Source organism: Gallus gallus, chromosome 11, assembly GCF_016699485.2.
Source record: "Gallus gallus isolate bGalGal1 chromosome 11, bGalGal1.mat.broiler.GRCg7b, whole genome shotgun sequence".
In the NCBI taxonomy this organism is placed as follows: Eukaryota; Metazoa; Chordata; class Aves; order Galliformes; family Phasianidae; genus Gallus; species Gallus gallus.
This window is the reverse complement of record NC_052542.1, coordinates 4717936-4741247: the sequence shown is the minus strand read 5'-3', so window position 1 is coordinate 4741247 and position 23312 is coordinate 4717936. Positions and strand designations below refer to the sequence as shown.

At 40.2% G+C, this 23312-nt stretch overlaps 1 protein-coding gene across 15 annotated transcripts in view; it reads left to right on the top strand.

Moving 5' to 3' along the window:
- CHD9 (chromodomain helicase DNA binding protein 9) overlaps positions 1-23312 on the top strand; it is an 82573-nt gene continuing 59261 nt past the window's right edge. For 6 of the 15 annotated variants that reach the window (XM_015292384.4, XM_015292381.4, XM_025154380.3 and 3 more), the window contains exons 1-4: positions 1-206; positions 6966-7048; positions 8625-8713; positions 13212-14815. In XM_015292384.4, the coding sequence (XP_015147870.2) occupies positions 13379-14815 (1437 nt within the window). In that variant the 5' untranslated portion in view covers positions 1-206; positions 6966-7048; positions 8625-8713; positions 13212-13378. Of the gene's footprint in view, positions 381-841; positions 2550-6965; positions 7049-8624; positions 8714-13211; positions 14816-23312 lie in introns of those variants that run through there. The other 9 variants (XM_046899545.1, XM_046899543.1, XM_046899542.1 and 6 more) reach the window with 9 other exon arrangements.

Sequence of the window (23312 nt, the reverse complement as noted above, 5' to 3'; positions counted from 1 at the left end):
GGCTTCGCTGGGGCCGGTGGGGTCGCGGCGCGGAGCGAGTGAAACTTCGCCCCCGGCCCGGCCGCCCCTCCCGGCCTCGCTGCGCTGCGCCGCTCTGCGCGGCGGGCGGGCGGCGGGGGGAGGAGAGCCGCGCCGAGCCAGTCACGCCGCGCCGCCCTCGCCCGCTCCGCCGCCGCCCGCCTCTCCCGGCCTGCGCCGGCCGCCCGGTAAGTGCCGCCCTCGGCCGGCGGGAATCCCCCGGGAGGTGGGGGAAGCCGCCGCCGCCGCCGCCCCCGGGCCGCCCCGGCGGGGAGCTGTCAGGCACGGGGCATCGCCTCCGCCTCCTCCCCGCGCGCGTGCCTCCTGCCGGGCAGCGCCGCCGCGTAATGGCGAACCCGGCGGTGAGTACGTGCGAGGGGCCGGGCTGCTCCCCGCCGCCTCCGAGCAGGCCGCGCTCCCGGTGCCCGAACCCCTCCCGGCCCCCCGCGCCCCGTCGGCGGCCTCCCCCGCCCCTCCTCCCGCCGGGACGCGGCGCGGCGCGGCCTGCTCTCCTCACGGCCCCGCCGCGACCCGTTTCCGCCCCTCGCACCTCGGCGGCGGGGGCGGCGGCCGGGAGGGGGTGCGGGCTTCGGGCTGCGTGCCCCGCCGCGGGGAGAGGGGCGACCGGGCGGCGCTGGGAGGGAGGGTGGGGGGGGGAGGGGGGGCGAGTTCTGAGGGGAGGGAGCGGGCCCGGCCCGGATAGCGGGGCCGCGGGATGCCGGCCCCGCGCTCCGCCGGGTGGGGAGGCGGGAGGAGGCGGCCGGCTTCTGGGGGGTCCCCGCGAGGAGGGGGCGGCCGGCGGGGGGGAGGCGGACGAGGATGTGCCCGAGGCTGCGTGGCAGGAGGGATGTGGCAGCCGCCCGGGCGGGCCGGCGGAAGGTCAGGCCTGGCCGCCACACCGCGAGGTGACAGAGGTGGGCAGGAGCTGGAATCGTTTCCCAAGGCGAAGCGAAGCGGTGGGAAGGAGAGGAGCCGCGTGTGGCAGCCCGCCGGCTTGGAGCCGTGACAGCGGGAGGTGTGGGAGCCGGGAAGGCAGGGCTGGCGCTGGGTGAGGCGGCTGGGAAGGCCGGGGCTGGGCGGGCGGCGGGTCTGCGAGGGAGAGAAGCGGGGGCACGTGGCCGCAGGGCCCCCTGCGTGGGTGGGGGCTCGGAAGGGGCTCAGCTGTGGGAGCATGAGGCCGGGGCTTGCAGCTGGCGTGTTCCAGGTGGGGGCTGCAGGCCGGCCTACTCCTGGCGTGACGGGGTGACGATCCCGGGGGCAGCTCAGTGCGGTGTGTGCCTGGCATAGGGCGGATAGGGGGCATCTCGATTTTACCCATGTGGAATGGTTATCCCATTTCCTTTTGAGGCGCAAAGCAGTGAAATGTGAAAACCTTCCGATTCCCTCTTCAGACACGTTTTTGTGGGCAGGATTAAAAAAGTAGGTGAAGAGAGCAGAATTCTTGCACTTGGCTGCATGGCTTTGACATGAAGGTTGATGCATGCAGTTTCAGTTCTTAAGAAACGTTCTGTGCTCCTCACTGTGTGTAAGTGCCATGAATCTTTAGCATCTACTAACTTCAGTTCATGAAAGTTGTTTAACTTCAGCAGTGTGAGGAAATGCATCTCTGTCTACTGCTGTAGAAGAAATCTGAGCCCTTCAGCAGTATTATGCGTACTTACAGGGGACAAAATAACAATCTGCGTGAAGAGAGGTGGGTTTTTGAGTCTTTTTTGAGACTGAGACAAGTAGCCATAAAAAGTAATCCTCCTCACAGGAAAGTTAGGCCCATCAGGCATAAGATCTCTTAGCATCTGTCTTTACACCTGTGTTGTTTGACACCATCAAGTTCCTATTTATAATGATTATGCTTATAATCATTTGTATGCAGATATAAATGTGCTTAAGATTCAAGGCAGGATGTAAACCATCAGTCCTCTGATGATTGTTGCCTGGCTCTGAGTTTTGTTATATTGGTACACAGATCAACTTTTTGCCAGTGTCTTCCCCTAGATAAGTATTTCAAAATTAATAGTTATTCCTATTTTATAATTTAACAGTTAAAAAAAATGAGTAGCAATCTTTGGGTTTTATCTACTCACGTAGTTTCTTCCCCCTCCCATGTATATCTTTTTCTTTCAGGCCAAATAATGACTTGTTCATTGTTCCTACATGCGGCTGATGGGACTTCCAAAGCATCATGGACTTAATTATGCAGTTTTTGTCGACCAAAGAGCAAAAACTATTATACGTGTTCTTGAAAGTTAACCAGTGCAGGGAGCTGTGTGCCAGGCCCTATGCATCAGTCAAGGCACGTGTATGGGAACTGTTGGGTCACGGCCTGAGCCACTGGTTGAGCACCTGAGGAAAGGACCTGGTCAACCCTGGGAGCACAGGTGAAGGCAGTTCAGCTGTGTGACCAGAAGGGGTGGAGCCTGGCTGCACCTCTCTTAGACCTCCTTGAAGGGCTGACTGCCACTGGGGAAGGATCTCTTTTTGGAGATCCCTCCTTGGTGAAGCTTTCCCTGCAAACCTGGAATCTTCTGATATGGGTGAGCAATCTTCCTTTCTTCCTTTATAGCACCTCTCTGTCGTGCTGGTCCTTCCATCATCACACCTCTGTTGTAATGCCTTTCCCATCTTATTGATCTGTCCAACTGCTGCAGCGTGCACGGAGGTTAGCAGGAAATCGAGTAGAATAAAAACTTCAGGTATCAGCTGCTCTGAGATTACAGCACATTGTGAGCTACATGAATTTGCTTTGCATTTATAGTGTGATAAGGACAGGCACATACTTAGTTACAAAGCGTCTGCTGGTTTATTTCGTGCAACCAGATAGTTGGATTTATAAGAATTTATGCTGCTCTTTGTGATGATCAAGCTCTATTAACTCATATCCCTCAGATGAAAGCTGTTCTTTTACTGGAAAAAGAGCTGTGATTTTAAGCTTTATATGTTTTCAAGAATTTTGGGGAATCTCAGCACCTACTCATTTCACGTGAGCTGCGGGTACTAAATGCTCCTGAAGGTTACTCCAAGAATTCAGTATGGAGAAATGTTGCTGAAAGAACAGTGTGTTTTTTAAAAACTTGTCAGTGCTGTTATCTGAAAGATGTGACATGAACCCCTTCTAAGAGGCTGCTCAAGCCCTAAAACTGTGGAGAAACTGCTTTAGCAGGACCCGAAGGACTCAGGAGTCCTTTCCAGCCCTTGTGATTCTGTGTGAAACAGACGTTGTTGGTTTGTTTCCTTTTTTGAGAGAGACAAGTTAGTGATGTGGGTGGATTAAAACAAAAATGTTGATGTGATGCTTTAAAATTACCTTGTTTGTGAAACCCATAAAACAAAAAGATGTTCTTTTATTCTAAGATGGCTTTGTCTGTCTTGGAACTTTACAATATGAATTCTCCCCAAAATGTAAGTATTTGCATCCTTCAAACACTTAAGAAGTAAAGGTGAGCTGGACTATTAATTTAGGGGTTAGGATTCCTCACAATGGGGAATTTTTCCCTTTATTTCAGTCTTGAAGATGTAATTGTCCAAGCGTTGCATTGTTGTCTTTCTTGGAAACTGCTCATGTGATTTAGGATGAGGAAAAAAGCTGCATCTGGAGGAGTCAAGTGACCTGATGTTATTAATCTTTGGATTGCAGCATTACATTTCTTTCCATCACTCTATGTAAACAAAGTTCTCAGTAAATTTTGGTACTTCGGTTCATAAGTTCTTCATTTGAAGAATTTTCCTTGGTTTAACTGGAATCCAGTAACTTTTCCCACTCAGTTTCTTTCCTGGCCAAACTAGTTGGATGGATACTTTTGTCTTCCTCCAGTGACCTGTTTGTATTTCTCCCTTCTATGGTCTCCATTCTGTCAAACTAGGGGACAGTGTGATTAATGAACATCTAGAAATCTCACGCTCTGTCTCATGTTATGTGCTCTCATTCCATCTTTTAGTGCTTTTCCTGTAGTTAGAAATAGTCTCAGAAATGTAGCGTATCTGCAGATGTACAAATGGGTGATGGAGAAACCAGTTGCCTAGTAAGCCCAACTTTCAAGAACTGATAGTTAAAGTTGTTGGAAATATTTTAGGGTATTATTAGAGTAATAATATTCTCTTTCCCATTTAGCAAAGTGGACTGTTGTGCTTGGATGTATTTCTGTTGCTCATACACCAACTCCTGGAAATGGCTTGCAGCTCTTAAAGTTTGCAGTTCTTTCAGTGCTGCCTTTGCTCTGTCTTCAGTTGTTAAGCTGTAAGAAATAAGCTACAAGAAAGGCTGCTTTTTAACTAGGAAGTCAGCAGAAATGTATGGGTGTAAGTGTGGCATCCCTCGCTGAGGCAAAGCATTGATCTTCAGCTTCATTCATACAGGTTGTCAGAGATGTCAAGTATTAATGTCTTTAGGCCATCAGCGTACAAGCGTTTTTCTTTTAAAGAAATAGCTGGGTTTTTTTAATGATACTTGTATTTCTTGTTGTCTGAAAACAGCAGTTAGTTTGCAACCAGATGGAAAAACATTTGCATTGCTTTTCTGAGGACAATAATTTTAACTTCGTTCTTTATCTGAGTCATATTAGAAAGTGTAATAACTGATTGCCAGAAGATTTCCTTCTGCAATGTGTTCTTGGGAGTTTTTCCTTGTGTTACATGAGCAGTATCAGAAGGTTCTATCTTCTGTTTGTTGCTAAAATTGAGGAAAGCTACCACCATTTATTCTGCAAATGGCATTTGTAGAGCTTGTTATTTTACTACATTTGATGCTTAACACCTCAGTAAATAAAGTTTTAAGTTTCATAGAGGTGATGTCTGCATAGTGGCACAAAAAGGTGTTCCATATCTTAGAGGCAATCTGAGGATTAAATTGGACAGGTATTTTTGTGTCTCCTACTTCGCAGTGGAGCCCCTGTAGTTTGTGACTGAAACTCAGAATATCTTCCTTAGTGTCTTCTTGGGATGGACGTTCTTGAGAAAAGTTTGTATCAAATCTGCTTAGATTTGTATGGAAGAAAAATTGAATGCAGCCTCCTTTCCAAAGGATATGGAGTTGTGCAGTAGATGATTCACTTGATGGCAGCTAATGAAGTATGCAGTGGCATGTCAGGACGCTTGTTCCATTGAGCAGCATGGTCTCATGGTGCTCATGTCCATAGTACTGTTATGTCCTCATGTGGTGTGGAGACTTGAAATTATGTTGTTTGGTTTGGGTTGTTTTTGCAGATGTTCACTGAGGTTTCTGTGTTTGTACAGACCGACAGCAGCAAAGACTGACACTTTCAGATTGTTGCCTGGAGTTATCTGTAAAAGAGACATGAGCCCCTGAATTGTTCCAGTGGGTACTTCTAGGTCATAAAATTGCAGTAGTTCATAAAGGTGCTTATCAGACCTAGAATATGGGAACGCTTGGGAGTGAGTGTGCTAACAGGTCGTGAGTTTGGAAGAGAGCTGTGCTGTGAAGTCCTTTGTCTCTGAAAGTTTCTAATGAAATCTTGTTTTAGGCCACATGAAATAAGGCGGCTTTCTTTTCTGGTTTTCAGTGTGTTTGTTTCTCCACATCTTAAAACTGCACTGTAGTTCCTCAAGTAAGATACTCAACTGCTTTTCTAGTGACCAGAAGTGTGAGTTACAAATGTGCAACAGAACACTGGGAAATGTGATCTGTGTTAGAAGAATAAGCAGAAACTGTTAAGTTCTGGAACTTATGAGTCTTCACAGGTACACTTTGGAGAAACAAAATGGTAATAATGTTTAAAGAGCAGAATAAGTAATTAGAATAGTTTCCTTCAGTAGTCCTGTGGCAGAAGCCTTGAACTGTCTGACATTTATTTTCAGTAAAATAGAACATCTCAAGGATAAACCTTATGCTTTTTACAAGTAAATTCTTGAAATTTTAGTTCTCTTCCTAGCTCACAAACTATTGTAGTTATGCTCCTTACCTTCTTTATTATTGCATCATAGTCGGAATTAATGCCCACAAAACATAAATGAGAAAAAAAGTGTGTACATCTCAGCCACCTTCATGCAACATCTAATGCCAGGAGAGTGGGTTGAAACTGAATGGAGACGTGATCTACTGCAGCAGGTCAGGCACACGTACGTGTTCTGCTCTGCACCCCAAATCTTTGGCAGGCAGCTGAAGGAAGTAGTTGAAAATAATAATTTCTTAAGTTATTGCTTTAAAATTTTCTAAAGGGCATTTTCCAAAGTCCGAAGATATAAAAGCACACAAGAACTTTGTATAAAACTTAATAAATCATTTCATTAAATTTGAGGTGATGTTTTAAGAAATAGAAATGGCAGTTGAAATAGTTGTTTTAAACTAATCGAAATGCACAGTTTATTTCCTGTTCCATTAATGTGTGTAGGAGTCTGCACTTTGGTGTCCACAATGGAAAAAAAGATCACTCTTGTTCACAACTTTTCATGAGTAATGACAGTGCTTTAGGATTCTTTCAGGAACGTAAGAAAACCCACCTACACTTAGGGAAATACCTGCTTGTCCTCTGATTACCTTATCACAAAGCTATGTTAGTTGGTTGGTGGAAGATAAGCTTTCTTAGAAGCTTTAAAAAAAAATAATATACGTGTATCTAGTTCTAGATTAGTTTATTTCTGGTTCTGTTTAATTTTCCCAATTTGAGCAGCATTAAGACTGTTCTCCAGAGGAGACTTTGCAGAACTTTTTCCTTTTTTTTATACTATATGACACGTAACAAATACATACACATGTATATTTGTGTAACTAAAAGCTTGCATACAGTACAGCCTAGCTGTGAATCTTTGGAGATAGATCCTGTTTTGCATCTTTCAAAAGCTTGAAGTTCATTCTGTGTGTGTTATTCTTGGCACTCATTATAATCATCAATGATTCTTCCTCTGTCTGAAATATTTATTATGTATTACTGTTAGAGAGATGTATTGCAGTTCTGCTGAATGTATATTTATTTATATATGTTTTTTTTTCTTTTCAGCATAGGACTTTTCAAACTTCTAAGTACTCTGCAGCCGACACCACATTGGAAGCTATTCAAGCAAGTGAACACTGGCCTGAAGAGTAAGAAATGTCTATCCTTGTTGTAAGGCTTTCTGGAGAATCTGCTGGAGGGAGGACAAATATGTTTTAGATAGAGAAGAACGTAAACTAGTGCTCGTATTATGTGGTAATTTCACATGAATTAGGTTTCTTGTTTTTTACTGCTGAACTCTTACAGCTAGGAGAAAGAAGCTGCTTTGTGAGTCGTCAATTTTCCTTTCTTTTTTTAAAAAATATGTATTTTGACGCCTCTGTTCAATTGATTCCTGCATTGTAAGGCCTTTATAGTATAGCTTTGAATGACAAATTTTTAAACAAGTTTAGGAATCAAAAATAGATGCTGAAATGCTGCATAATACATACTAGAATGAACTTCAAAATTACTTAACTAATGTCTGGATGTGAAGAGGACTTTTGTGTAATGAGAGCTCTGTGTGACATTACGTGAAGATCAAGTGTAAGTGAGAGCCACAAGAAGGAATTTTTCTTGCTGTTCTGATACGATTGGTGTTGCATTGTATAGATGGAAAATGTAGATCAAAATATTTTGCCAAACTTCACCTACTGGGTATGTGCATATTGTGTATGAATTTGAGGAAGAAAAAACCTGCTTCTTTCCTTTTAACAGAGAGTGGAGACTGTGTAGTTCTGCAACCCTAGAATAAGTATTTAAGTTATTGAAAAATAGAAGGGTCAATGTGATAATCTGTGTACCAAACAGCACTCAACAAAGATTTCTACTGGGACATTGCAGGCTTTTGGTAGCTATCATAGGCAGTTTGCGTCTTTGATGTATGTTACAATGCTGTCTTAAAGATGTGAGTAAATAATCATTGTATTAAAGTCTGCTTCCTGATGAAGTGATATGTATATGTCATCTTATATTTTTTATAAAGTTTAAAGATTGAACAATTAATATTCTAGCTAAGGTGCTTGAGAGTTTGTGGGAAAGATACCATTACTATTAAATGCATGTTTGAAGAGCGTTTACTTATCCCCCCTTCCTCTAATCAAACCTTTTCTATTGAAGTGATGTTTTCAAGCCTAGTTTGGATTAAAAGAGAATCTTGCGACAGTGAGATCTTCTACATATGATCAAGGGGAGGGGTGGGGTAAAATTGTGGTGCAAGTATGCTCTCCTGGAAAGCCGGTGTCAATTACTGTTGGCAAGTACATCTGCCACTGTAATAGCAGAAACTTTGGTTCTCCTTTTCAAAAATCAAAATGTATGGAGCTTTCTGCACATGCAGCTTTAAAGCTTTGCATAAAGCCTAGATTTTTGTTTGTTTGTTTGGTCTTTATATTGTGTCCTGAAGTTGTTCTAAACTTCCACTGATCTGGCAGACTATGCATTTCAGTCTTGCAGAGCCGTGTGGGGTTGTTTCTCTCCCTAGGACTGTCCCTAAATTATAGGCACTTTATTTCCTTATTTATAAGACATTTATAACATCATGGCTACTATTGGTTGTAAATTATTTCTGCTGCTCTTGTTTTTATGGTATCTATTACATAATTGAGTTCTGAGTAGCACATTTGCATAATATTGTAATTTCAAGTATAGTATTTCTGTGATTGGTTTACCATGTCTCATTTTCAGGTCTCTAATAATGAGTTACCCATCTGGAGTTAAAGCGCATCTCTGAACTTCTTAATTCTTCATTAAAGGGATGTGTTCTGTATTCATGGGTAAGGATGATTTTGATCTTTACTAGAACCTTTTTCTTAAATTTCTTGTAAAATGTTAATTTAGAAGATTTTATCCACTTAGATCCCATGGGTTAATTGTGCACTTAGTATAGATTGTTAGATGTATGTATTAACTATTTTTGACCCAAACTAATCATGAAACTTCCTGTATTTAAGTATAACTAACTGTGACACAGAAGTTGCTGTGTGACTTTCAGATACCTTGCAAATGTATATTAAAAATCCTATGATACACTTTGGTATGGTTTTGCTCTGTTGCATTTCAGCAAAGCTTGTTTTAGAAAGAAGCGGTCCATACTGCCCATAATCAGCACCTGTCAGTGTCTTTGATGCTGATAGAAGCTTGGTATTAATTGCACAGAAATATGTATTTCATTTACGTGTGAAATACTGTTTGTTATGTTGGCTGACTTGAACTTCTATGAATAACCTTCACAATTGACAATTACCAGTTTTTTTCTTCTAAACATTTAGTGTTTATTCCCAGGGGCTACTTCCTTCAGAAGGAAGGAGGAGAGATATTAGAAGGGAGTTGTGCATATGTCTTAAAGAATAATAATAATAATTAGATACGTGTTCTCAAACAGACTACCTAAACAAAATTTCTCTTAATTTTAGTGATACCAGTGAGATAAAATGTGTTTCTTCAATCCGTATTTAGCTATAGATGCTGCAGCACTATGGTACAAATACTTTGAGTTAGATAATAAACCAGTTCAACTCTAATGAATGTCCAAATGTTCTTTTTTATCTTCTACATTGCTTGAATTCTGAAGAAATTGTGCAGTCCCTTTGTGCATTTTAATTTTAACATGCACATTGATCTTTAAAACTGTAATACACTCATTTATATTGGAGCCACAGTGGGAAATAACTTTTGTATTTAATTTACTTCTGCTTTTGAACACAACAAAAGCTTTAGTTATAATTAAATCTGACAAATAATGATAGTGTGAATGTCATTTATTTTTATTATTGGGGAGGTAATGTCTCTATCGCTTATGAATATTATTCAGAAGTGATCAGGTTTTTGAGTATTTTTTTAACACGTTTTAGTGACTACCTCTTTTCATACTGTGTTCCACCTGCTAATAGATGGACAAATGGGAAAAGGCACAACTATGTCATGCTCTTGTGTACTACGTAGAATTTAGCCAACAACACTTCTTCAGTCTTTGGCAGATCTCATTTGAAAGCAAATCTGCTGTACCTTGTTGTATTGCTTTCCAAAAAAACCCCAAACCACTGTCTATGCATACAATGTAAAACTCTTCACAGTGATGATTATCGGTATTTACCTCTTCTATTTCCTCTGCACGTAATCTGGCTTTCTGTTATGATGTGTTTTTATGGCTTCAGTTTTAATCTCTTCTGCTAACTAGGCCCTAGCTTCATTCTGAGATAGCTTTGTGTGCCTGGCTAGCCATTATTTCAGCTTTTTAAGTGAAAAAGCGTGCTTTGGTTGAGACACTGAATTGTAGAGTTGGCAGTTTGAAAAATTTTCTGTTTAAACTAGAGATGCTTTAAAATATATGAAGATGAAGAACCTTGAAATGTTTCAGCTTGTCTGAGTAATACTGTTGATTTTTCCCATTAGCCGTTGTTCAGTTTTTGCCCGTAAATCGCTATGATTGATACAGAATTGAGAAGTTAAAATACAAGAAGAGAGGCTTGAATACCAGTAGGAAACATTGCTAGATGTCTCTGGGTTCCATGATGTTTAAAATAATGAAGTAAAATGTGCAACATGATGGAAAACTAAAAGTGTACAAGATGTCCTATAGTTGGTAATTATTGTTGAAGAACTTCATGTTGATAGAGGCAGTAAGTTCTTAAATTCATATAGACAGACCAAAGGCTTCTAATTGCTCTGTCACTTTGTACCTGTATTGTGATGCTCATTTTGTTTTCTATTTTTTTCTGTTTTGTTTGGACCAGTAGTAGGAAGTAATTCTTAGACAGAAATGTTGTAGAGGAATCTTACCAGCTTTATGCTGGGTCAAGATTAGTGTTAAATCAATACAAAGCAGTGGTAGAGGACTTAGACGTACAAAGCATTACAATTCATTTAGGTTCTGAAGCAAATTCTGGATACAAGGCAAGGGGCACAAAAGTGCTAACTGTTGTTTCTGAAGAGAAATCAAGCTTGTAATGGTTGTAAAATAAAGTTACGTGCCATTACGGTGATCTCTTAATGTGAAATAATTAGTTTTAGCAAATTAAGTTTTAGGAATGTTGGTAGGATTTGGTATATTCTGCCTCTTTTAATGTAGTTTGCTTGGTTGAATAAGTGTTCAAAACTAGTTCCCCTGTTCTGATTAAAATGGGACTTCAAGAGGAGCTTACCTTGGGTGAGAAGTGTTTTGGGACTGTATTATGAAATACTGTCTGTAATTGCATTGTTAAACTTGTAATTGTTGAGCCCAACAGATGAAAGTTTTCAAAATATTTATTTCCTAGAATGCTCTTCTGCCAGCAGAAGGTAAAAGAGTGTCCAGGCTTCAGATCAGTATGACAGATCTGTTTGGGAAAGAGAGAGGCTGGGAGGAAGTGTGCTGAAGCATAGCTGTAGCTACCATCATTTTCTAAGAGAGACTGAAGATGGGGGAAGAAAAGCACTTGCACGAAGCATATGGGAAAGGTTTCCATGTCAGACCGTTTCTGTTACATTAATTTGAGTGTGAGAAGGTAGGAATTTTTTTTAAGGTAGAAAGATAATGTTCATATGCTAGTTTAATTCAGAAGCGTGCCACAATTTGCTTTCATCTGCCTTTACAATTTGCAAGCTAAGTGTTTAATGTTTGCATGTTCAAGTACAGCAAAGAGAAACAAAAATCGCAGTTGCTAAGTAAATTTTGAGGGGCGGTTTCTCCAAATTATTGAAGTTCCCATGCATGCTTTTCTTTGGGCTGAAGAAATACAATGCATTTTAGGGATGTGGAAGTAAAAAGCTGGGGTAAAAGTACTTCTTTTATTGGAAAAAGAACATGCTGATAGCATGATTTATTTTTTTAACTTCATAATAAAACATTATCTGGTACATAACACTCATACTAATTCATACTTTGATAGATGTGCCTAATTTTGGTGTCTTTCAGTGTGATACAGGATCCATCTGTTCTCTTTCTGCACGGACCAGAAGTTTTATATACCTCATCCTAACTTATTAGCATAAGTTAGGTTTTATTTTGACCATGGTCGTGACACATTCAATGGACTGAAAATAGAAGTTGAATGGATTTTCATCAGTTTCTCAAAGACTGTTTATACTTAAGAGGTTCAACAGGAACCTTATACATAGGGAGAATATTTCAGATTTTCAAGGTGTCTGTTTCTGGTTTTACTCTTTTTTTTTTTCCTTGGAGAATTAATTAGGAAAGAATTGCAGTTGAAATAGAGGTGAACTTTAGCAGTTGCATTAGGAATTAAAAGGTGTGGCTTTTAATTTCTTTTTTCTTATGGTTATTAGATAAGTGTATGGACAGGGTAAAGGAATGATTATTTCTTGAAGATGCTTATTTAAAATGACTGCTTCTCTATTGTACATGTTTTCTAGTTATTTGGGGAGGTAAATTATAGGAGACGTTTTTGTTCAAACATTTCCTGTTCACATTGATCACAGTACAAATGTGCAGGGTTTTGTAACAAAAGTTGAAATAACCTTCCTTCAGTGCTCTCCTTTTCTGAAATCCTTGATTGGAAACTCTGATTGGTGATCAATGATATTATAAATGAAAAAGCAAAACAACGGATGCTTTAAAACTAGGTAATAAGTGATGCTGAGCTGAAATTAGTTCTATAACTACGTTTATCTTTGAATCGCTGTATCCATCCTCTTGCTTTTCCTTGAAATAAGATAAAGAAAAATCCCATTTAAGTGAGATGAAATACTGTTTTGTTTCAGAATCTTATTTCATGTAAGAACTGGAAGAAATGGAGTATCTCAGCTTTTCCTGCTGAAGCTGGGGTAACTATTAGCAAGCGTAGTTTACTGCCTCTCGGATTTCTTGTTTGAGCATAGAAAATTATGTACGTTTTATATGCTACGATTTCTTTCTACAGCTGCTTAAGAATGATACATGAGTGAAAAATGAATTTTATTTAGTGTTTACTGAAAAACACAACCCTGTTGCAATTTGGTAGCTTTAATGAAAGTGGCAAAGGAGAATCTGAAGTTGTGCTAAGATAACAGAGCAAACTGGGAGATAAAAATGGAACTAGTGTATTTACAACATAGCAAGTTACACTAAATACATAAAGATTAAAAACTGAAAGGGCTGTAGAGGGCATCAACTAACAGCAAGGATAACTCATAATAGATTTGCTTTAACTAAATTAGCAAATTATAAATGAAATATCAAAAATCCATTTGGTATTTCAAGGAGAGGCAATATGAGGAGAGTTTTCAAATACAAAGCAATTATGTGTAATCGCCCTTTTTCTTTTTCTTTTTTTTTTTTTTCTTACTCTCCCATAGGATGTTTTAAACACTTCAAGACGAGCGTTTCATCAGAAGCACTAATGGTTGCTGGCATGCCTTGGATAAGGTGGTGACTGCTGGATGTAATTTGTTTCTGTTCACTGCAGAGAGCCAAAACTGACTCCATTTGGAGTTGAGAGAAGTAGCAGTACAGACCTATCAAGATGACTGATCCTATGATGGATTTTTTTGATGATGCCAATCTTTTTAGCGAGACCTTAGAAGGTTTGTCAGATGATGCCTTTGTTCAACCTGGACCTGTTTCACTTGTTGATGAATTAAATTTAGGTGCAGAATTTGAACCTTTGCACATAGACTCACTGAATCATGTGCAGGATGCTCCGAATCAACAAAAGTTGAGTGACTTTGAACAGTTGAATCAGTACGATTCTCTGAAACTTCACCAAGTGAATCAATCTTTTAATAGCTCGACAGACAACGTCTTATCACCACACTCTCAGTTCAATTGTTCACCAATTCATCCGCAAAACCAGTCTAATGGGATGTTTCCGGATGTGGCCGATGGTAGTCCTATGTGGGGTCATCAAACTGCCACAACTGTTTCAAATCAAAATGGGTCCCCCTTTCACCAAGGACATTCTCAGTCTATGCAGCAAAACAAAAGCTTTGTAGCACACCATGACTTTGCCTTATTTCAGGCTAATGAACCACAGCATCAGTGTGCCTCGCTACGATCGCAACAAAGCAGGAGCAACACGGGGCAGGATGCTCTGAGTCAGCCAAAAGACTTCATGGAAGTTAACGTATCTACTTCTCACAGAGTCAGTGTTAACCACCCACCTCCAGTTTCTAATCCTTCAACTTCACAGCAGCCTCTGTCTGTTCAGCCGTTTTCTCAAACTGCAAGTGCTTCGTTACATTTTTGTGGGAATCAAGAAGGAACTTTTGGTGGACAGTCCCCAACGATTACTCCATGTTCTGTCAATAATAGCCAACAATTTTCATCTCCTTACTCTTACTCTAATAACCACATTTCTCCTACCAGCCTTCTTCAGTCTACCACAGCTCTTTCTAGTAGCCAGCAGACACATCCAATCTCTGATTTCACTGGAAGCGATGCCTTTACATCTCAAACGGGGACCAAGCAAGACACAGCTGAGCACATGTTAAATGCTAATACACCTTTGAATTCAAATAGTTTTCAAATGTTGCATTCTTCGCATCCTCAGGGCAACTTTAGTAGTTCAAAACTCTCTCCTGTGAGTATTAGTTTTCCAGCTTCTGCTGGTTCTGCTTCTCAGATAAGCCATTTCACTGACCCTATTGAGAGCAATGGTTTTACGTCTTTGGATGATAACTTACTTCATCAAGTTGACGCTCCAAACGAACCGTTTACAGGACTTGACCCAGATGACCTCCTTCAGGAAGACCTTCTGCCACAGTTTGATGATTCTGCATTTGTTCAGGATAGCACAAGCCATGTTTTAGAGCATGACCTAGAAGACCACATAACCCCACATCCTGTAACACAGTCATCTGATATTGTTCGGGCACAGTCTCAAACTCAGATCCATCCATGGCATTCTTCAGTTTCTAGTCAACATCTGCAAGACAGAAGTCGTGTAACCTTCCAAGGACAGGTATGTAGGGGTTTGGAGTGTGGGAGTTTGACCTGTCTGATTTGATTGATCTCGTATTGGTGCTTGTACTGAAGCAGAGTAATGAAATCTCAGAGCTTTTGTTGGTAATCAGCCCTGAGAAACTGCTAGTCTAGGAGAAAGCTGTTGCAAACCTGCTTTCTCTTCTGTTGTTTTCCTGCTGTTGTAGCAAACAAGATTTGTATGACCTGAGGTATTTATTCAGAGGAAATGAAGCCAATCCTACTTCTTATTTTTCTGAAGTACTGCAGAGAAAAACGTTTACTTTATGCTTCAGGTGCAAATACTGCGACTTACTGTATTTTAAGGTATTCATAGCAAAAATTTTTTTAAGAGTCTTAATAAGACCTAATGGTGTGGCTGATTTCCTGCAAGGGTTGTACGGTTTTGATGTTCCATGGGTCCTTTGCTTGGTAACTTGGTGCTCATGCTCATTAACTAAAAATACTTTTTTGTTTGCTTTCATGTGATTGGTAGTAATAGAAAAAGCTATGCCTATTTTGGTTTTTTTTTTTACTTCTGACTAAAAAAAATCTTCAGTTCTTCCATAGCATCCACATCTACTGCATGGAGGACACGAAGGCTTGAAACTTGCCTTGTTCTGTTCTAACGGGGTACAAGAGAAATGATCTGTGGAGATGGTGCTTTTCATGTTATCTGAAGGAAATTAAGATTGTATGAGCATTGAAGAGTTTAGAAAAGCAGTGCTTCAGTGACTTGAGTATTTGAAACATAGTTTTATTGATTTATTTTCTGAAAGCTTTCTGTCATGAGAAAGATGTGAATTTTCAAGTCGTTTCAGTTGGTTGAAATATAAAGTTCATTTCTTATAACTTACTGACCCTCATCTCCATCTGTATCACCTTGTGTTTTGTTGGAAGTGTGTACACAGTATTAAGCAGAAATTTAGGCTGGTGTTTCTGGGTTGTTTTGCTCTTTTGGAAAGAAGAGGGCCCAATGCATTTATCTCTGGTTCAGTAGGCTCCTGCTCCAGCACAGTTCCTGATGATTTTCAGGAAGCAGGTAACTTTCAGTTCCTACTAGTGAAGCTTTTGTTGGTGGTGTGGTGGCATGTCGTTAATCAAATATGCATACAGCAGTGTATCAAGGTTAGCTTGATACACGGAATTTTGTGGTTGGGTGTCCTCATGCCAGTGGTATCTAGCAGTGAGCAGTGTGATGGGATCTGCACGGTCCTGCGAGGATGGCGGTGCCCAACATCCCTGCCATGAAGCTGGGCTCATCAGCTGTGGTGCTGTGGCACATGGGAGTGCAGGGTGGGTGGGATGTGGAGTCCTGGAGAAGTGGGGGTGGTGAGAAATGCATTGGGACAGTTTGTGAGCAGCCTGCAGGATGCAAGCCAGGTGGTGAAAAGTGAGTCCAATTAAACCTTTTGGTGCTACAACTCTTCTGTTGCACGCAGCGGAACAGTTTCAAGACTGCATCAGCCTCACTGATGTGGATTCAGTGCATTGGTTGGTAACTAGGAATAGAGCTCTGAGGCCTGTAGAGAGTGTCTAGGTGTTCTGGGGATGTTACTTTGTTTCTTGTAGTGGTGGGAGAACAAAGCAATTGGCAGTATGTAAAGGCTTTACTTTGTCCCTTTACTTTCTCTTTTACTTTTTCCTGGAACTTTGAAATGAAACCAACAGAAAACAGTTATAAAAGCTGCTCAGTTGTTCTTTATTATTGTTTCTGGGTATGCAATAAGTTGTATGAATTGGATTCTGACCTTAAGTTTATCTAATAGAGCATATGTTCAGTGTTTCCTTCAGGAACTGGTCATGTACCAGTAGCTGTCAGACAGTCTCAAGGCGTGTATCAGTGCAGGGAGGAGAGAAACAAACAATATTGAAGCCTCTTTAAACCTGCACTGTACATAGTGTGAATTAGTAACAGAGAAGTATAACAGCTACTGATGCTACACATTCTACATGTTTCAGGTGTCTTTTGTCGTCTTGCAATTCCAGGAGGGATTTTGGTTCCAGTTCTCACTTCTGTTGCTTTTTTGAGAACTCTGTAGAATTTTGAGTTCAAGATGAATTTTTCAGCTTTTTTTTGTTTGTTTTTCTGCAAATGTGCATAGTTAAACTAGAGAGGGGAAAAAGTAAGTGGTGTATGGGGGAACATTGATCTTAGTGAAGCTGGTTGTGTTTAGGTCAGGAGTTAGGCAGGATAGGATTTTGATTTTTTTTTTTTAGTATTTGTAGGTAAAAGGAAAGAAATATTTACCATTTAGCCATGTTTCGTACTAGATTTTCTATCCATAGAGGAAACAATTACTAGTAGATTTGTTTTCATCAGTTTGACTTTGATAGTGATGGAGCCTTTTTGGGCAATAATTTTCATTGTATGAAATAGTTAATGAACTGTAGTAACCAGAATGGACCCAACATTATTCAACCAAAGAACTTCAAATGCAGTTATACTGAGCTTATTAAAAATTGAGAGAAAATTGAATTTTTTCTGTTCTGCTATTTGAAAGGAAGCATGTTTATCACAGTTTAACTTACAAAGCTATTCTTTCAATACAAATTAATTTCAAAACTAATAGCTCAGTGTAATGGTGCGCAATTAAAAGCAATCTAGAATATCTTATGCTGCTGTTACACTTTCTATGCCTGCTGTAATTAGATTATAATTGTAAATATATTGTTGCTCTTAATTTTACATCATGCATTTTTCATCATAGTTTGATTATGAGAACAAAGTGAAGTGGAGAAATACACAAGAGATTCATGTAGTCCTACCCTCGACTAATACAGCGCTTCTGTTCTTTTTACCTCTGCTTGAGACTGTTCTGCAAATAGTCTGTTTGTTTTTCATAAGTTTAAAAAAAGGTGACAGAACTACAGGCCTCAGTGTTCAGTTTAGAAAGGAAGTTGGAACGGGGCACAAATTGACCTGCGAGAACTCTGCAACCATCTCGCTGCCTGTGTTATTTTGTAATAAGCTTTTTAATCTGCTGTAGTTACATAAACAAAAGCGGAGTAATTGAGACTGAGCTAGCAAGTAATATTCCGTTAATAACTTAATAACTTTAAGTGCTATAGCACAAGGTGGTGATCTCAACTGTATTTGAGAAACTTTTTTCCTTTTGTGATTAAATGTTTGTCACCTAACTTGATAATTCAGTGTATTAATGACTTCCAGAACTTGCATCTGACTTCAGGTTTCAAATCAGTGTGAAAGAAACCAGAAGGTGCTTTTATATTTGCAATGTCATGCTTTCCTGCTGCCTATTTCAGAGCAACAGATTACACTGCTTTAGAAGAGAATTTGTCTTGCCCTTGTTGAAAGCTTAGAAAGAATGGCATCTCTGTACTTCAGAGCATATGTGAATGTATGGAGGTAGAAGGTAAGGTTCACTGTATCCATCAGGGAACTCTGGCAACAGGCTCCTGTCGTGCCCAGGTTTGTTTCCTGCAGCACATCACAGCCTTGCACCTCTGGCTGTTGGCAAGTGTCTCCCTTTTGTGTCACCTCTGAATTTTAAACAGGTATTCCTTAGTTAATTTCATGTAGGAACCTCTTGCTCTGCTGCTCATTGCTGTTTGACTTGTATGCAAAATCTCAGATTCTGTCTTTTTTTGGAAGACATACATGGAAAGCAGTGATGTGTTTCTCAGGCAGTTATGCCAGTTAGTTGATAGGTGCGGTGAAGGAGGTTGCACAGAAATTAAGGTTATAGTATTTTTCAGAGTGTATGTCTTACATTCTACGTACTTCAAGTGAACTTGTAATGAGAAACATTTTCAAATACTTAGTGACTGGACTGTATTGGTATTCTTTGCAAAGGGACTGGCTTTTCTGTGCATGGTTCCTAAGCATTCTGCAAAACAAGATGGTAAAATTATGACGCTGTTATTTTCACTGCTTGTGAAGCAGTGGGTGACAGTTTTCAGTGGGACTAAGCATAATAAAATCTGTGTCTCAAAATTTTTCCTACTTTGCGTTATTTGGAAACTGAAATCCAGACATCTGTTGCAGTCAAAGCGTTTATATTTGGTGGGGTGTCTTGTAATCTTGAAATGTTTTCAAAAATGTAAAATCAAGTCCTCTCCTCCTCTAAAAAAGATCCCTGAACCCTCATCTTCTTCTGAAATGCTGTTGAGCATATCTCATATCCATTGGATCTATACTATGCTTGTTCCTTAATTATGGTTAGTTTTATGGAGGGCGTTGTCATGTTAACAAATTTAAATCTGCTTGAACTTGCCTTTTAAACATTTCTAGGAGTCATATCCTATGAGTTCATATCTGTGCAGATTTTACCTTCCTTGCAGCTGGAGTAGCTTAATAAATTGTCTCTGCCACAGTGAGGCAGCAGAATTCAGTCATCATTTCCCAGCACCTAATAGAAGTTTATTGTGCCTGGAAAAGTAACCAAAGTAATCCCTGACTTTGTTTTTGCCTTCTTTTCCTGCTTTTTGCTTTTACTCTTTTCCTTGATGCCCATGCATGTAGGAGGAAATGAAAGTGGCAAAGCTGTGTCAAGTGTCTGCAGTTACCTCTGAGCTGAGCAGTGCAGAGTGAGCAGTCTTTCCAACTGGAACTGTATAGAATGTACTTTCATTACCAATCTGTGGCTTTTTGCCAATGATGTATTCATCACTGAAGTTGGTGATGTTTTCCTAGCTTTACAAGTGAACATGTATGAATCATTTTATTTTGTATATATTTTATCCAAGTTCTAGAGGAGCATTTCATACTTTTTTTTTGTCGTCTTAAAATGAGAAATTGCATGGGATGGAGGAAAGGAAATATGTAATCATGAGATGAGTTTGTGACACACTTACTGATGAGTATTTGTTGCTATTTGTAATTTACACGTTTTTCATCTGCCTTGCTTTTCCTTGGGAAACATGGCTCTAATTTAAGGAAATTGATGGAATTTTAAAAATAGGGAAAATTACCAGGGTATTCACTTCACTATTTTGAAGACCTTATGAGTTTGTCAGTAATCTGTTATGAGTATTTAATCATTCTTCTGGTTTTGAGTCCTTTTAGTTATTACCAGTGCTTTGCTTAAGGCTTTCTGAACCTTCTGCAGTTGTCAGATATGTAGGCTGTCTGATTCTTTCTTTGTACTTCCTCTTGAAAAAGAAATAGTTGCTGTTGTAATGATTGTTACAATTTAAGGATATCATTTTTCTTATGCTAATTGCATGCTCATTGAATGACTGTAGTAATTGTCTTTAAAATGTGCCAAAAGAGAAAGCTTTCTGTAAAAATCAGTTAACAGATGGATCAGTGTACAGAGTAACCCTACAGCTCTTGAGGTGAGACTGGTTGACAAAAGTAGGTAAAACAAAGTTACTTAAATTGATAATGTAGAATAAGTGTGAATATCTGAGTACTTACTGTTTACAAATAGATGTCTTGTTAACACTGAAGACTGGTGAAACAGAGTAATGATATAACTGTGCAAGCTCAGAGTCTGGAATTGGTCCCTAATTACAGAAGCAAGAAAGGGAAAACTTGTCTTGAGTCGTTTCTAGAAGACAGCAGTCCACGTGAGGGACTGTTGAAGAGGCAGTTCAGTGTATGGTGAAAGTCTAAAGGAAAAAGTATAAAGGAGAAAAGCTCCTGTTCTCCTGCTGTGAATGCATCTTCTGTGCTATGAACTGAACTGTAACACTGATTGAGGTGCTGGGGAATTTTTTGCCTTTATTTCAGCCAGGCCTAAGGGGTAAAAGTTCCTGATTCATTTTAGTGCTTCGTATACAAGATTGTGTATTGTGGAAGCAGTGGTAGGGAGGGAAAGAGTGCTGAAATGGGAAGCACATTTTTTGGCAGTACAGGCAAAGTAATTGCATACTGTAGTCACAAATGCCAAGTGGGTGTAAGTGGGCTCATGGTGGGACTCTCCATCAGTACCAGTGGTGAGTAGTGATCCGTCCAGTGCTGTTATCTCAAATGTGAGTTTTTTTTTAATGGCTTCAGATGCATCATTGCCTCCTCAACTTCCAGAATAGCATTTCATCTTGAGACAGTTAGTAGAAAAGTAATGTTTCGTAGAGTGTTTGGGAAATGTTGCTAATCAATGGAAGCAGAACTTTTAAATGAGTTTATGAGTACTGTGGTTTTGAAGGTAAAGAGTCTCAAGTACATTTGGGATTGATGTGGCTTTTGTCCAGGTGTCAGTGTGTTTTGTGCACTCATGTTTTACAATTTCTTTTAGCTGTAATGTTAATTCTAAATGCATAAATAAATTGGAACTGTTTCCAGTGCTTCGTTCACCCAGAAGCCTTCTACAGCTGAGAAGTGTTGTTGGCTTGCTAGTTTCTCAAGGTACAAAATTTGCACAAACCTCTGGCTACATGGATTTCAAAGAGTCTCGAGAGTGGATTGAATTTGGCAGCTCTTAAGGATGATAAATACAAGTGAGTCGATTTCTTGGGTGATGGAGCCTGGAAGTCATCTGTTGATCTGAATAATTTTGATAAATGAATCTAGGAGTGTAGCTTTTGACTAGAAGCAGTTGACAAGCCTTATATTTTTGAACATAGTGCAATTTGTATTTATTTTTATTTTGTGAGTGTGGCAGGCTTTCTTTTGCGTGGGTTATTTAGCTTGTGCTTGCACTTACTCTGTTTCTTTGCTCTCTGTGTCTTAGTGTGAAGGCACTTCCATTTGTATCTTAGGGAAGTGTTCCCCCTTGTGTGTACCCTTGCTGGGGAGTCAGTCTGTAGTTGAAGGTAATTTCAATGTTGGTAGCATATTGTATGTGTGCACATGATGCTACTCAGTAACACACTGAAGAGCAAACCAGAACTAGCTTTATAGGTTGATAGGAAGTCCTACTTTAGGAAATAATCTTGGCTTCACAATTCGATTGTAGTTTGTGTGTTGGAAAGACAAGAGGAGTTTGCCTTTCTGTTAAAGAAAACATCTCAAATATTTTTGTTCTGAGCCTTTGTTTGTTTTTATTACAGTATGAAACATTGTTTCAGAAAGAAAAAAACAAGTCTTTAATCTCCTCTTTAATTTATTTTTTTTTCTTAAAACAGAGATTGGAAAGGCCTTGCTCCCAGGATGTAGCAGCAGCAAGCTGTAGGTTGGCATGCTGTGGTTGCAGTACAAGTGTAATTGCAGCAGGAGCAGTGTCAGGGATAGCTTTAACACTGAGTGGAGCACTATGCATATGGACCTGGGGAAGCTCTCCAAAATTTAAGTTATTAAAGCTGCTTCTGGAGTCCTAAAGCATTACAGTGCTGAATATTTTAATAAATACTTAGAGCTGTGAAATTGCAGCATGACTTTAACATCTGGTCTGTTATGATCTACATTACAAGTGAGAAAAGCACCATGAAAGTGCCAGCTTTTCCGTGGTCTCAGTGTATAGTTGTGGTTATTCTGAAACCGTTAGACTTTAGGACCACTGGTTTTCAATCATGCTGTCTTGATTCGAGTGTGTCTGTGATGGTGGATTTCTAATAGTAGGTTTTATGTGTTCAGACTGGAGAAATACCTGTCCTGTTGGAGCTGTCATCGAGGAAGGGGTTGTTGATGCTTGACAGCCCTGATCATGTTCAGTCGGACATGTGTTGCTTTATCTCTTCCTTTGGGGATTTTGATTTGTGATAAAAAACATGTCAGAATTAGAAGGTGATTTCTAGACATACATGAGTGTGCTCTCTTGTTCTTTCCCCCACCTTCCCTGTTTTAAATGGTTTTTGATGTGGTTTTTCAAATCATGCCAGTGGCAGCCATCGCAAAGAACATCTGCCCACAAATCTAAGTGGTGTAGCTAAAACATCATCTTATGGCGTGGATATGCATACAAGGACAGGGAAAGGCACCTTAGCGTCTTATCTTTGTTGCTGGAATTCGGTGGAAGTTTTAAATGTATAAGCTTAATAAAAATGTTTTTTAAGGTTTGCTTTGCTTGAAGCAGTGCTGAAATCAGAACTTCTCATTAAAAGAACAATTACAAAAAAGATAAGCCAAATTTATTTTGAATTTTCTGTGTTGTAGCTCTTAATTTATATCATCCTGTGGAGTATTGTTTCACCTATAGTCATTTGGTATTAGGAAATGTGATCATATCCTGGTCTTCCACAAGAGACATGTTTAATGGAGCCAGGCTGCTTGTCTTTTTGGCTTAGCACAGTTTAACTGCCCATGTGAGTAGGCTTTGACTGATGTGGGGAAGTTCTTAGAACAGGTGAGTGAACCATGCTCAGGCAGGGGAAGAGGCATAGAGACGTGCTCCTGCCATGCGCTGCTGTCAGTGGCCAATGTGCCAGACTGCTGCCTGATGGTAGCGGTTCCTGCTGCCTTTGGTATGAAAATCATTTGTCTTGATCTTCACACTGGGTCTAGTCCTGTCTCTTGTGCTGAAAGCCAGGTTGTACTGAGATAGAAAATGACTGCTATGCTTGTTTCCAGTGAGCTGTCTTAAATCTTGCTTTTTTCTACCGATCCCTACCAGAAGCTCATGCTCCCTGCTGTTTTCTGTGGTTATCCCAGTGAA